Source organism: Triticum aestivum, chromosome 1B (assembly GCF_018294505.1).
Source record: "Triticum aestivum cultivar Chinese Spring chromosome 1B, IWGSC CS RefSeq v2.1, whole genome shotgun sequence".
Classification (NCBI taxonomy): Eukaryota; Viridiplantae; Streptophyta; class Magnoliopsida; order Poales; family Poaceae; genus Triticum; species Triticum aestivum.
Genome location: NC_057795.1, coordinates 26,097,776 through 26,111,455, shown reverse-complemented (window position 1 = coordinate 26,111,455; position 13,680 = coordinate 26,097,776). Strand labels below are relative to the sequence as shown.

The 13,680-nt window shown below is 46.3% G+C and overlaps 1 protein-coding gene across 1 annotated transcript; it reads right to left on the bottom strand.

Annotated features, from left to right (window-relative positions):
• Nucleotides 1-349: 349 nt before the first annotated feature.
• LOC123085296 (uncharacterized) lies at nt 350-1,286 on the bottom strand. Its single transcript, XM_044506922.1, has 3 exons — nt 1,156-1,286; nt 875-1,045; nt 350-767 (listed from the first exon to the last, which is right to left on the bottom strand). The coding sequence occupies exons 1-3, from the start codon at nt 1,225-1,227 to the stop codon at nt 483-485; spliced, it is 528 nt and encodes a 175-aa protein (XP_044362857.1). The 5' UTR covers nt 1,228-1,286; the 3' UTR covers nt 350-482.
• Nucleotides 1,287-13,680: the final 12,394 nt, after the last annotated feature.

Below are 13,680 nucleotides of genomic sequence, written 5' to 3'. Positions count from 1 at the left end.
CTGCTGTTGAACTGAATGTGCCCATGTTGATCTACTGTTAATTTGCATGTGCCCAGGTTGTCTGCTTATGTTGTGCCCATGTGCACACATCCTAAAATAGAATATACTAGGTGCGCACTTTGTGCCAAATATGCCAAGTTGTACTACCTGAAGATCCCTGGGCCCCTTCCAAATGGTTAACTTAACTGAAATTTGCACTGTTAAGTTAACTGAATTTTGCTTAAGTTAACTGAATTTTCATGTCAAATAAGAGAATCATTGATTTCAGTTAAGTAAACAAGCCACTGATTTCATGTCAAATAATAGAATTTTCAGTTAAGTAAACAGAACACTGAACATAGCCACTGATTTCATTTCAAGCCACTGATTCCAGTTTGGAATGTTTACAACACTGAACATAGATAATAGGTAGCCACTGATTTCATATAATCAGTACAAGTAGCAACTGATAACAAATAGTTTCACCTCTAACATCACTAGTGCTACACAAAACCTCTTATCACTAGTGCTACAACACCATACAACAGTGCAGAGCAGCAGACCAAACAGGCTAACCAAATTTCCCTCCTATCCCTAGTTCTGATCTCCTTCTTGTGCTTCATGATCATGGCCTTCCTTTCTTCCTTCAGCCTCATAATTTCAGCATCCTTGTCAAACACAAATTTCTGAAGAGCCACATTCTCTTCAGCAAGTTTGCCAATCACCTGCCTAGGTCTCCCCTGCCATTCTTTGTCCACCCACTTCAGATAAGCACATGTATCATAACCCTGCAAAACACACCAATTTGTTCAGTACAACAATGGTCAGATCAACATATAACAATGGTCAGATAAACAACACACTTTTTTAAACAAAAGTTGGGCACTTGACTAACCTCACGAGGACAAACAAGAAATCTACGACCATAGTCATATCCATCAGAGCAAACTCTTCTCGCAGGGTTCAGTAAGTGGCAACAATGGTCACTTTTGTCACTGCCATTGAAAGCAGCATCAGGAGAGGATAGAGGTATACTCCAGTCAAATTCAGGTAGGTTTTCAGTCCCCTACCATGGCCATCAAATCAAATGTTAGCATCAGAAAGCTCGCACTCATCAGGAAAGCCCAAATTCATGGGCATCCGAACCAAATCGGCGAGGGGAAGGGGGACACGCACCTTGCAGAAATCGACATCCATGTAGCGCACCTCTCCGGTGATTTTCGCCCAAGGCTCGCCGTCCTTCGTCATGTCGGCACCGGCGAGGTCACATCCATTGAGCGGGAGAGGGTGGCTTGAGGATGACGACGCCCCTGCTCCACAGCGTCCTGCCTGCTGCTTCCCGCTCATCTCGACAGGGCGACCGAGACGGCTGCCGACGGAGAGGGCGGCGGAGACGGCTGGCGTCGGAGGGGAAGGCGGAGACGGCTGGCGGCGGACAAGGGCGACGGCAAAGGGGAGGGCGACGGCTAGGGATTTATGAATGGGGAATCGATGCAGAGAGAGAGGGCGGGGGGCTTTTTGTAAAATACACAGAGTGCGAGGGGGCTTTTGTAAAATTAAAGGCGCATGCCAAAATCCAGCGTGGCATGCCAAATGTCGCATCCACAGTTGTTTTGTATGAATTTGTTACAGCAGACATGTTGGAGGGCTAGTTTTGTGGGGTTTTTTAGTTTTTGTATGAAACTGTTCCCGCCCCTACAAGTTTATGTATGAATAGTGGTATTAACTCAACGGTGACACCACATGGCGTGACAATAAGCCGTGTGTCACAGTAAGTCGTGTGCGCAGTGGGCCACACGGTTTACAAGTAACCCGGGACGTCATTGTACGCTATGTGCCTGCTTCGGTGAACGGCTCATGTAAGCCGTATACTGGAAGAACGTCGTGTGCCGCGGGGCATATACGGCTTATCCTGTAAGCCGAGCATATTCTCACGGCTTTCTCGGGCAAGCTGGGGACCCCATTTGTTGCCACGTGACCATCGTAACCGAGTATGCAGCTGGCACACTCGGCGTATATATACATCGGCAGATACCATCTGGTCCTTTGGTTTCTATACGCCGTGTGTATTTTCTGGGCTATATGGCTTATGGTTATGTAAGCCGAGCGCTTTAACTGGGCGCCACGGCTTGTGCAGTATACGCCGAGTTCTTTCCCCTGGGCAGCCGGCTTATAGATGGTAAGCTAAGTATTACATTGGGCTTATATGCCAATTTGCTTTTTTTTTGTTTGTTTGTTGTGCCACGGGGCTGACACAATAAACAAAGTTCAACATCCATACATGTCCAACAAAGTTGAACATACCCAACAAATTCACACCAAACATAAACATATTGTTCATAAGTTAAACATAACTATATCCAAAAAATTCATAACCATGAGCTCATTACGACAAGCATTAGGGTCCACCGCTGCGAACATAGCATGTACGGCCACTGTCAATGGCATCTGTGATGCAAACCTACAAGTTCATTATGACAATCATGAGTTTTCAAGCTTAAAATGCTAATGATCGATAAGGTTCAAAGTCAAGCTAAGTGCTACTTGTGAGCAGCGTTGGGATTTTCCTGAAGAAGAGAGGATGATGCAGTACAATAGTGATAAGTATTCTCCTCAGTTATGAAATCAAGGTTATCAATGCAGTAGGAGAACCAAACAACACTATGTAAACATCATCTGCACACAAATAATAAATACTTGCAACGCAACACGTAGAGGGGTTGTCAATCCCTCAACGGTTATGAGTAAGATTAAATTATATAGTTTTTGATAGATAGATCTGATAAATAAAAAATAAAATAAATAAAAGGTAATTGTAGTAAGGTATTTTAGAATTTTTATATGATAAAAGATAGACCCTGGGGCCATAGTTTTCAATAGAGGCTTCTCTCGAGAAAATACCATACGGTGGGTAGACAAATTATTGTTCAGCATTTTGTAGAAACACAAATAATTATGACGATATCCAAGGCAATGATCAAACATATAGGCATCACGTCCAAGATTAGTAAACCGAAGCGATTCTGCATCTACTACTATTACTCTACACATCGACTACTATCCAACATGCATCTAGTGTATTAAGTTCATGAACAAACAAAGTAATGCATTATGCAAGATGACATGATGTTGACAAGATAAACTCATGTATGAGTAAACCCATCTTTTTACCCTTAATAGCAACAATACATATGTGTCATGTCCCCTTCTGTCACTGGGATTGAGCACCGCAAGATCGAACCCATTACAAAGCACCTCTTCCCATGGCAAGATAAATCAATCTAGTTGATCAAACCAAACCAATAAATCGGAGAATAAATACGAGGCTATATTAATCATGCATAAAAAAGTTCAGAGAAAATTCAAATAATATTCATGGATAGATCTGATCATAAACTCACAATTCATCGGATCTCAACAAACACACCGCAAAAAGTCATTACATCAAATAGATCTCCAAGAACAACAAGGAGAACATTGTATTGAGAATCAAAACGAGAGAAGAAGCCATCTAGTTACTAACTATGGACATGTAGGCCTATGGTAAACTACTCACGCATCATTGGAGGGGCAGCAAGGATGATGAAGAACCCCTCCGTGATTGCCCCCCCCCCCCTCCGGTAGAGCGCCAGAAAGGGCCCCAGATGGGATCTCTCGAGAACAAAGGCTTGCGGCGGTGGAAAAAGTATATCCTGGACTCCGTGGTAGGTTTCCTGATTTTATAGTATTTATAGAGGCGGAGTTAGGTCAAACGAAGAGCTGTGGGCCCTACTACCCACCAGGGCGCGCCAGGGGCCTTCGGCATGCCCTGGTGCCTAGTGGGCCACTCCTCCATCTTCTCGTGGACTCTAGAAGCTTCCAGGGTCTCTTATTGCCAGAAAAAAATCTTCAAAAAGTTTCGTGGCATTTGGACTTCATTTGATATTGATATTCTGCAAAGTCAAAGACAACTAAAGAACATCAACTGGCACTGGGCACTAAATTAATAGGCTAGTCCCAAAAATGATATAAAGTTCCTTGTAAATGCAGATGAAACATTTAAGATTGATACTATAATAGCATGGAACAATCAAAAAATATAGATACGTTAGAGAAGTATCACTAAGAAGTATGAAATAGGAAGCATGAATACTTGGGAGCACTATATATACATCGACAAGGCAGGAGCATGCATTCCCAAATTCAAAGTGAGGCTAGATCAAGGTTTCATGCTTTCTCGTGGGTTTAAGAAGCAAAAGCAACAAGGCACAATCACCGAAAAATACCTAGGGTGGTCGTTCTTGCATGGGGGGCTCGGTCAAAGTGCCAGCAGTGACGCTAGGTGTCATTTGGCTTGACTTCCCAGGTGTAGACGATGGACTCGAAGCAGGCAGGTTGTTGGATTCAGCAGACATAGGAAACTGTAAGCACGGGACATAAGCATATGTGATGGTAAGATGAATGATTGAAATGTAGAAAGACTTACAAAGATGAAATTAGGAAGAGGAGGAAGATCCTCCTCAAATGTGATGCTCCTCAGTTGTCATAGGGGTAGATCTTTAGGTCAAATGTGTCAGGGTGAGACCTCTCTAGGGTTTTCGGAGGGTAGTAATGCCACCAAAACTTGCATTGGGTCCTCATACATGTCTGAAAGTGTGGTGGAAGGTTTAAACACCCAGCACACCGCTCCAGAGTGCGACCCCTTCACGGACGGCACTACCGCATGCACTTAGAGTGGGAAGCTACTACAGAGGATACCCCAGAGGTAATATTTGTGATAACCTATGCTCAAACTTTGTTTTTCATGTTCCCATGGGCTAAACTAGCACAACCAGGTAGATAAGTCCATTGTTCTAACGTCATTCGTGAGCAACAGAATTTGCCGAGCTACGGCATACATTTATTTCATAATAAGAAAACCATAATTTGAGCTCGTACTTGGTATCCTCAATAACAACAGCATAGGTCGATGAGTCCACCTTATTGATATTCAGTGCTTCCGTCAGGAGTTGCGAGTCCGTTTAAAAAATGACCTTCACGACCCACATATCAGCGGCAAGAGATATTGCATGGGACATTGCGATGGAGTCAGCAGCAAAGGCATCACACGCATGCTCATGACATCCTGCTCGTGCATATAGAATGGTACCATCGTCCGATCGTGCATCTAATAAAAGCTTCTGCTATTGATTTAAGTTGTGACTCGATGTATAGTTTCAGTGAAGTTCATGTCCCTAGCTAGCACATATTTGTTTTTTGTTTAAGTTGTGACTCAATGCAGTAACAACACATTTTTTTTCTCCAACTACATCCACTACTTGCATCATACCATATCAACATGCATCATCATATCACAACAATTTCCTCCAACATGCATCATATCAAAAAAAAATCATTTAACAAAAAAATGAACTAGGGTTCATCTTCACACAACCATACCAACTAGTGACTAGAGTTCATATCTAACACAATATAACATCTAGATTCAACCTAAATCATTCCTAGGGTTCAAAAAAAATCTAGTTCAAAAAGGGGAGTGATATGAATCAAATAATGCGACGCATCGGAATCTATCTGATTAAAACTAATTGGAGGGATCGGAGGAGCTTACTTTTCTCTTTTCGGGGTCATCTCGATCCGCAAAACGATGAATGAACTAAGAAGATCGGAGGGGGGAAGTGGAGGAGATGAGAGAGAGGGTGAGAGAGGAAGAACTCCTCTGTTCTTGGGTGGCTGGGTGTGGGGGAGGAAGGGGGAGAAGGGGGTGGGGCCGTGCGGTGTGCTCAAGTTGTTTCTTCTATAAAAATGAACCACCAAGGGTTAGTCGTGGTAGGTCTAGTTAAGGATGAGCAGCGTCCACAAGGAGGTTTAGCTGTGGGTCCTATTCAAATTACCAATTGGCCAAGTAGTGATTTGTAGGGCAATTCATCATGTGCCACATGGCTACTTGCCTCAGTCGATAATAGGCAGCGCCTATTCAAATTACCAATTGGCACTGCACTTATAGCCGGTACGGGTCCTACGAGAAGGATGCTTCAACATGCACGCCTAGATTGAGAGCTCGAGGCCACTCTTGCTTCAGACCAGCAGCGCGTGCACAAGGATCGAGGTGCAGCTGTGGATCCTATTCAAATTACCTAGCGCCCAATTAGCCGTGTAGGTTAATCCATCATGTGCCATTTGCATGGCTAGTTGCAATTAGCCAACTTGTTTATAGGTTAATCATGTGCCATGCATGGCTAGTTGCCTCAATCTCACGCCCTAAAGCCTAAAGCAAACTGCGCGGAAAGCCCCATCTTGACGCTACGTACATCCTTATCCTTTTCAGTACATATAAGAAGTCTTTAACATGCTTTCTTGTCTGTTACTTTTGTATACACATGGGTAATCACTGGACACAAGCATCACTGAAATATTATTAATGAGAAGTTCAGTATTTGTCTTTAACATGTTGTGTCGTCGATCTACTCCTTCCGTTCCCAAATATTTGTCTTTCTAGGCATTTCAAATGAACACAACATGCTGATGTATGTAGACATATTTTAAAGTGTAGATTCGCTCATTTTGTTTCGTATGTAGTCACTTGATGAAATCTCTAGAAAGACAAATATTTAGGAACGGAGAGAGTAGTTGATTATTCTTAAAAGAGAATAATGCCACTAATTCACATGCACATATATTACGAGCTGCAAAACTAGTTTGCTAAGACATTGGTGGTCTAGTTTTACTTCACATGCACATATATTCAGGACCTTGCTTCAAGAGTAAACACAGCTGGGGGCGAAGTTAATCGAATCCTACTTCAGATCGGCAGCGTCCACAAGGAGGTGCAGCCTTGGATCATATTCAAACCGGACCAGCTACCAGTCAGTTGACTGGAGACATAATTTAGGTCGTCGACTGACCAAAATTTTGCTTCAGGCGAGTCTGGTTCAGCTAGCTACCACTAAGAGCATCTACAGCCGGGTGCCTCAAACTCATCTCAAATGTTTGGGCGGACGGTCCGGTCACTGACTGGTCACGAAAATGTGACCCAGACGGACGCCTCAAACGGATCTCAAATGTCTGGGCTGACCGACACCCCTCATATTCAGCCCAAATTTAGGACGGATATGGGGTGCTCGGGCGCGTCTGGTAGCCCTATCCTATCTTAAATTGCACCGAATCCACTCCCTCAACCTACCGGATCCAGTTGCTCTTTCCTCTCTTCTTCCTTCTCCGTGACGACCGTCTCGCAGCTCCGCAGCCGCGTGCGTTCTGTAGCCGTTCTGAGCCTTTGCTCCGCCAGCACCGGCACAACACTCCTCCCTCTGGTCCTCGCCGACGGAGACGTCTTCGCCGGCCCGGACGCCACCGTGATACGTCCGGCAACTCTCAGGCTCCTCCTTGCGCTCTATTTGTTCGACACATTGTATGACCTAATTTGTTGTGATTTTTTGGGGAAAACAATGAATTCTAATGCTTCATCGGACGAGAAGTATGGACCGACGGAGCTTGAACAAATCCTCCAAGACGTGTTCTTCAATTCGTTGAATTCGAATGAAAAAGTGGACATGAGCATGCGAAACGGACCGGTAGGTGGATCATATTCTCAACTTCAAGGGCTCAATCAAAGGTAGAAAAGTGATCAATCGTGATAGGGTGTCCGGGCATGGCTACTAGAGAAGGACTACTTTGCTCCGGACCTAACTTTTCCAGATGATCCATGGTTTTGTCATCGTTTTTGCATGAGGAAACCATTGATTTTGCGCATTGGGGAGGGAGTGAAGTGGAGGCACACGACACGATGACTATTTCAAGCTCACAAGGAATTGTTGTGGCCAACTATTTTTTCTGTACTAAGCAGATACGCACGGCTGATCTAAGCAGAAATGTACTTGGTACTGCCACAGATGTCGTTCGTGAGATGGTCAAGACGGGGGAGGGCATATGCCTGAAGACTACTAACAAGTTAGCGTGTCATGGTGCAGTTGTTTCAAGCAGAGTATCCGAGAGAACAAAATGTGAAGGATACAGAAAAGTTGTTGGCTATCGATGAGAAGCCAGAGGGTTCTCAGAACTGCTCGGATCAATTGATTATAGGGATTGTATGCGTTGACAATGAAAGGACTGCCGGTTTGAAGGAAATCCTACCTCGAAGTGCTAATTCCAAAGGATTGCAAAATTCCACTAGAATCTCATATTTGGGCGGATGCCCGAGGGAAAGCAACATAACTTGGAATAAGAAAACTAAACAGTACAGCCAAGCATGAGGCAAGAGATAAACTAACAGCGTAAGATGCGAATAAAAAATTCCATAGAATCTGCCACGACGTACACAGTCTTCATCGGTAACAAAGATTTTCACACCTACGTTTCGAACGCCACGCATGCTTCTCTTCCTCTGTTTTACAACCCCATAGGCTGGTACTGTACAATCAATCATATTCCTTTGTAGTTTTCTTGTCCTGTGTTCTTTTTTAAATATGGTCATGTGTTTCTTTCCCTAATAATAAAGCACAGGTTGAGTATGTCGGGTTCACCGTTGCGCTGTTTTTTAAAAGAGTCCCTATAGTTTTCCAAATTCAACCTGCGGTCCTTTCTTTAGTGGATATCTAGAAAACGTTTCATTTTTGCAAAAGAGACCATGTATATTGCCACATTCAACCCGCGGTCCTTACGTTTCGTTTTTTTGTAGGGGCGGCCATGGAAGAAGTGGAGGCGGCGCTGCGCTCGATGCGGCAACAGGGAGGCGGGAGCCACACGCGGAGACAGAGGAGAAAATGGGAGGCGTGGAGGAGAGGCAGGCGAGCGGGAAGGGCTAGGGTGTTCCCCACAACACAGACGAGACCGGTGGCGGCCTTGCAGGGGCTTGCGGTGGCACGGTCGGTGAGGACCTGCCGGATCTCGCCGGATCTGGTAGGAAATTGCGCGCATGCGGTGGATCTGGAAGGAAGACCTCCAGAGCTTGGAGCACGACGGTTGGTGGGCGCGGCATGGCTTCGAGTACGTGTGAGAGAAGAGAGAGATGAGCGGGTGAGAAAAGGAAGGATGGAAGGCCGGAGGGAGAGATAGGGAGCAGTGAGATGCGGCGGTGGTCTTGCCGTTGCTGCTCGTCGGTGGCACGCTGGCCATCCGAGAGCCGGAATTGCGGCCTCCCGCATCATGTGGAGATCAGTCTTGCGATTGCTGACCTGCTGCCTCTTTCTTTCCCATGTAGAAATTCATCGGTCTTGCAGATGCATTCATGTGTTGCTGTTGAACATGTGTACATGTATGTAGGTTTGGGTTTCGTATGCAGTACCTGTAGTGTCTGTCTCCCTCTGTATGTACGTGTATTTTAGGAGACAAGATACCGGTCGCACCCCTTGTACCTATATATATGTGCCTAGTGCACGATCAATGAGATATCCATGCACCAAATCATTTTCCACATGGTATCAGTTTTTAGGTTTTGTTCCTCGCTTCAGCTCCGCCGCCGACGCCGACGCCGCGCGTCTACCCACGCCGCCGCCGCCGCCGCTCCAAGCCGCCGCCGCCTGCGCCCTCCTGTCGTGATCCGACGCCACTGCTTCACCTCTCCACGCGCTGCCGCCGCGATCCCATCGCGCCAGCCGTCACGCGTTGTCTCCTTCTCCCGCTGATGCTGCCGTGTTGCCCGCCCCGCATCGCCCCCGATCTACTACGCCACCCAACCAGCCCGATCCGCCTGCTCGTCACCCAATCGCCAGCCAGCCACCCGCGCATCGCCAGTCCACCCACGCGTCGCCCGCTCGCTCCCATCGCCAGCTCGCTCCCATGGCCAGCTCGCTAGCGACCACGCCCGCCCGCCCGATCGCAGCACGCGCGCCGCTTGCTAGCTTTGCTCGCCGCCGCTGCTTGCCTGCATCGTCGCGCCGCACCACTGCCTAGCCGCCATGACTTCCTCCGGCTCCTCCTCCTACAAACCCTTCGCCGGGCCGGACCCCGCTGACATCCGCAACATCAAAATCCACGATCACGTCCCAGTCGTCCCCGATGCCACCAACGCCATGTACTTCGCGTGGAAGACGTACTTCTCGCTGCTCTTCCGCAAGAACAACCTCATGGATCATGTTGATGGGTCCGTCGACTCCCGCGCCATGGTGGGCAACTCCGAGTGGACCGCGGTCGACGCCACGCTCATCCGGTGGTTCTTCACCACCTTCTCGAAGGACCTGTTTCACATGGTCGTGAGCGATGGTGATGACACCCGCGCCGTGTGGGTCAAGCTCAACGGCCTCTTCACCGATAACAAGCTTCAGCGCCACATTTTTTTTGCAGCAGGAATTTTTTGACTGTCATCAGGATGATCAGTCTATCGATGACTACTGCCGTCGCCTAAAGACGTTGGTGGACGAGCTCCGTGACTTCGGCACCAAGGTTGATGACGACCTCCTCCTCAGCACACTCACCGCCAGCCTCAACGAGGACTTCGGTAACACCGCCTCCAACCTCTCCCTCATCACAGAGCCCTCCTTTCCCAAGTTTGTGGCATACTTGCGGTTGGAGGAGCGCCGGATGAAGAGAGTCAAGAAGCGCGTGCAGCACCACGCCCTCACCACCGGCACCTCGCGTGGCGCCCCACCACCGGCCGCCCCACCCGCGCATGCACCTCGCCACCAGCCGGTGCCCCCACTACAAGAAATATGTCAACTTATGACCACCACTATTGGTCACTGAAAGGTCACAAATTTCCATTTATGACCTTTTTGTGACCAAAAACAGAAGGTCAAAAGCTGGCCGTCGTAAACTGACTATAGCGACCTTTCTTCTGGAATGGTCAAAGACGTTTACGACCAAAATATTCCTACTGTGGCGTTTTGGTCACTAGCAACCTCCTCAGGCCACGTAGGCATCCCGCGTGGCAAGCTGATGTGGCACAAGATTCAGCCCGGTCCAATTCGATTTTCTACATGGGCCAAGCCCAACAATTCGGCCTTTTTACTGTATATTTTCTCTATTAATTTTCTCTAGCTACATGGGCCTGGCCCAACAATTTGGCCTTTTTATTTTGTAGGCATGGCCATTTGCGGTCCATTTCATTTTTATTTTTGAGGGTTTTTTGTGGTCCAGTTTTAAGCTGGGTCCCAATTGTCAGATTTTTCCTGGCAGTGGAGCCACATCGCTTTTTATCAAAGAACTCATCAGCTTTCCATTTCTCACATTTCTCACAGTACACAAATGACAAATATTTCAAATGAAACAGAACTAGGTACAAAGTATATTTTTCACATTTCTTACAGTTTTACAACTTCACTGGATTCTGCTCCAGAATGTGTTGACTACTACAGAATACAATATAACTAGGTACAAAGTACAACCAAAACACAAGGCAGATTATCCAGACAAGTGCTTCATCGTCTTCTCTTCCGAACAAGTGGAATGAGCCTTCTCTTCTCCTAGGCGTACTCCTCCTACAACAGCAGCAACAGCAGGTCAAGAACAACAATAGAGTCATATGAGCTGCTTCTGCTCCTGTTAAACAGAATAACAACAAAATCGAGCTAATAAACAAGCTTGATGCACAGTGGGAAACAAAAGCATAAAAACAAACTAATGTCTCGGTATGATCATAGGATAAATCTGTGTTGAAGCACTGTGTTTAGATGTATTTTAATTAATTTCAAATGTGTAATGTAAGGTGTTGTGGATCAGTGTATAAGAACAGCAGTTTGTAAATAACAGGAACAACTTTGGTATTACACACAGAGCACTATACAGATTTTAGCTTTTCTACAACATGCTAACATATATTCAGGTGGAAATTCAGTGTGACAGGAAACAACATGCTTGCAGTAACAAGTACTACTAATGTCTAGAACTACAACATGCTTGGAATCACAACCAACCAAATGCAAGTCAATACTTCATTAACCAAGCAAGATTATTTCAGTTGATTATATTTGACAGAGCTAGCACATAGATGTTTGGTACATAAATTAGTAATATGGGAATCAGTAAGGTCCTTTCTTAGTGCTATGGGGATTAAGAGCATGCACACGGAAAGCTAATTGGCAAAAAAACTTGCTAGTCTTATACAACTCAGTTATATATGCACGACTCACAACTCATGACATGATACTAAGAGAGAACATCATAGAGACTCAAGCAAATCCTAATATAAAGCTATTCAGACCATAACTTTCACATCATAGGGACACAATAGTGTATTACAACACTGTCCAGATATATAAACTGAGTAACCAGCAAGCAATTAGATTGAGAACAAATCAGTTGGGGTTCTTAACTTTCAGTATGCAGTACGCGCCAGGACCGGGAGATTCCAAGCAGGTGTTATTTCTGCCATTTATTAATTACACATGCTAACACTTATATTCAGAGCACTACTAGTACTTGCTGTACCAACAATGATATGTTTGTACAATGGTTGGTGTACGCGGAGCTCGGCACTGTATGATGTATAACAGATGTATAACAGAGAAGAACGGCAAAAAAACATTTGGTGGCATTGAGCTGTTGACAGAAGTATGCAAAAAAGCTACTCAGTTGCTAGCAAGATGAATCAACAAGAACTGTGAAGGTTGGAGTCTAGAAAGGTATTCCCTGTTGGAAATTGACTACGACAGCAGTTAAGCTATGCATCATTCTTGGCGGTGGATCTCATCCCTGTCATTTTTAGCAATCACTGCACGTAAAAGAAGTAAAGCATGTTAGCTGTATTGATTTTCAAACACACAAAAATGAAGGAGCAAAAGGCAGCCAAAATATAACTGCAGGGCCCTCTTAACAAATAATGTTTGTGCTCAATCTGTTAGTACAAACACTGCTAATCTGCCAAATGCACAAGCCAGTTTATATGCCTAAACAAACTAAGATTTTCTCGCAAGCAAGATGGCAGCACAGTTGACCTTGAAGGCTGTACAGTAAAACATCAAAGTTTACTCATGAATGAATTGTCTCTAATCAGGACATCCAATCAATGGTTTCATCATCACAGAGAACCCACAAAGATGTACAGCAAGGGAGCCGATACCTTTGTCTCCTTGGAGCTCCTTGTGCAGGTCATGCCCTCCATCTACATGGAAGGAAGGAGCTGCTGCTGCTGCTGCTCTAGACTAAATCAACAAATCAAGGTGGTGCATTGTAGACCCTGCATGAGGAAGAAAAGCAAATCGGGCATGCATGAGGAACCGCGGCGCACGATCCAGATCGAATTGAAAGAAGAAGAGGGGCGAGACTGGAACCTCCATCGCGTGACAAGGGCGGGGATCCGGAAGCACCGCGGTGGTCATGGCGGAGGTCGAGGAGGGCCATCCAAACGTGTCACTGCTCTGCTTGGAGGTCCGGCCACGGCTAGCAACAACGCTGGTGGTGCGTGCACCTGAGTGAGGAGGGAATACACTGCACCGTAAGGTAAGGTAAGGGAAGCCGAGGGGAGAAGAGCAAATCGACAGATTGCGTTACCTAGACGAGCAGCAGAAGCGGGAGCAGACATGGGGATGCAGCCAACTCGCGATGCAGACCGAGCGGATCTGGAAGCGAACGCCATGGAGATGAGCTCTAGGTCCAGCCCCTGGGTGGATCTAGGAACCGCCGCCATGGAGATGGAGCTCCAGGTCCACGCCCTTGGCGGATCTTGGAGCCGCCGCCTGACCTGCCCGCCTGACCTACTCGGACGTACGGTACAAGGCAGTGGCCGGGGAAGGAGGCAAGGTAGGCCGCGGCAGCAGCAGCCGACGCGTCCTCCTCCATGCCCGCTGT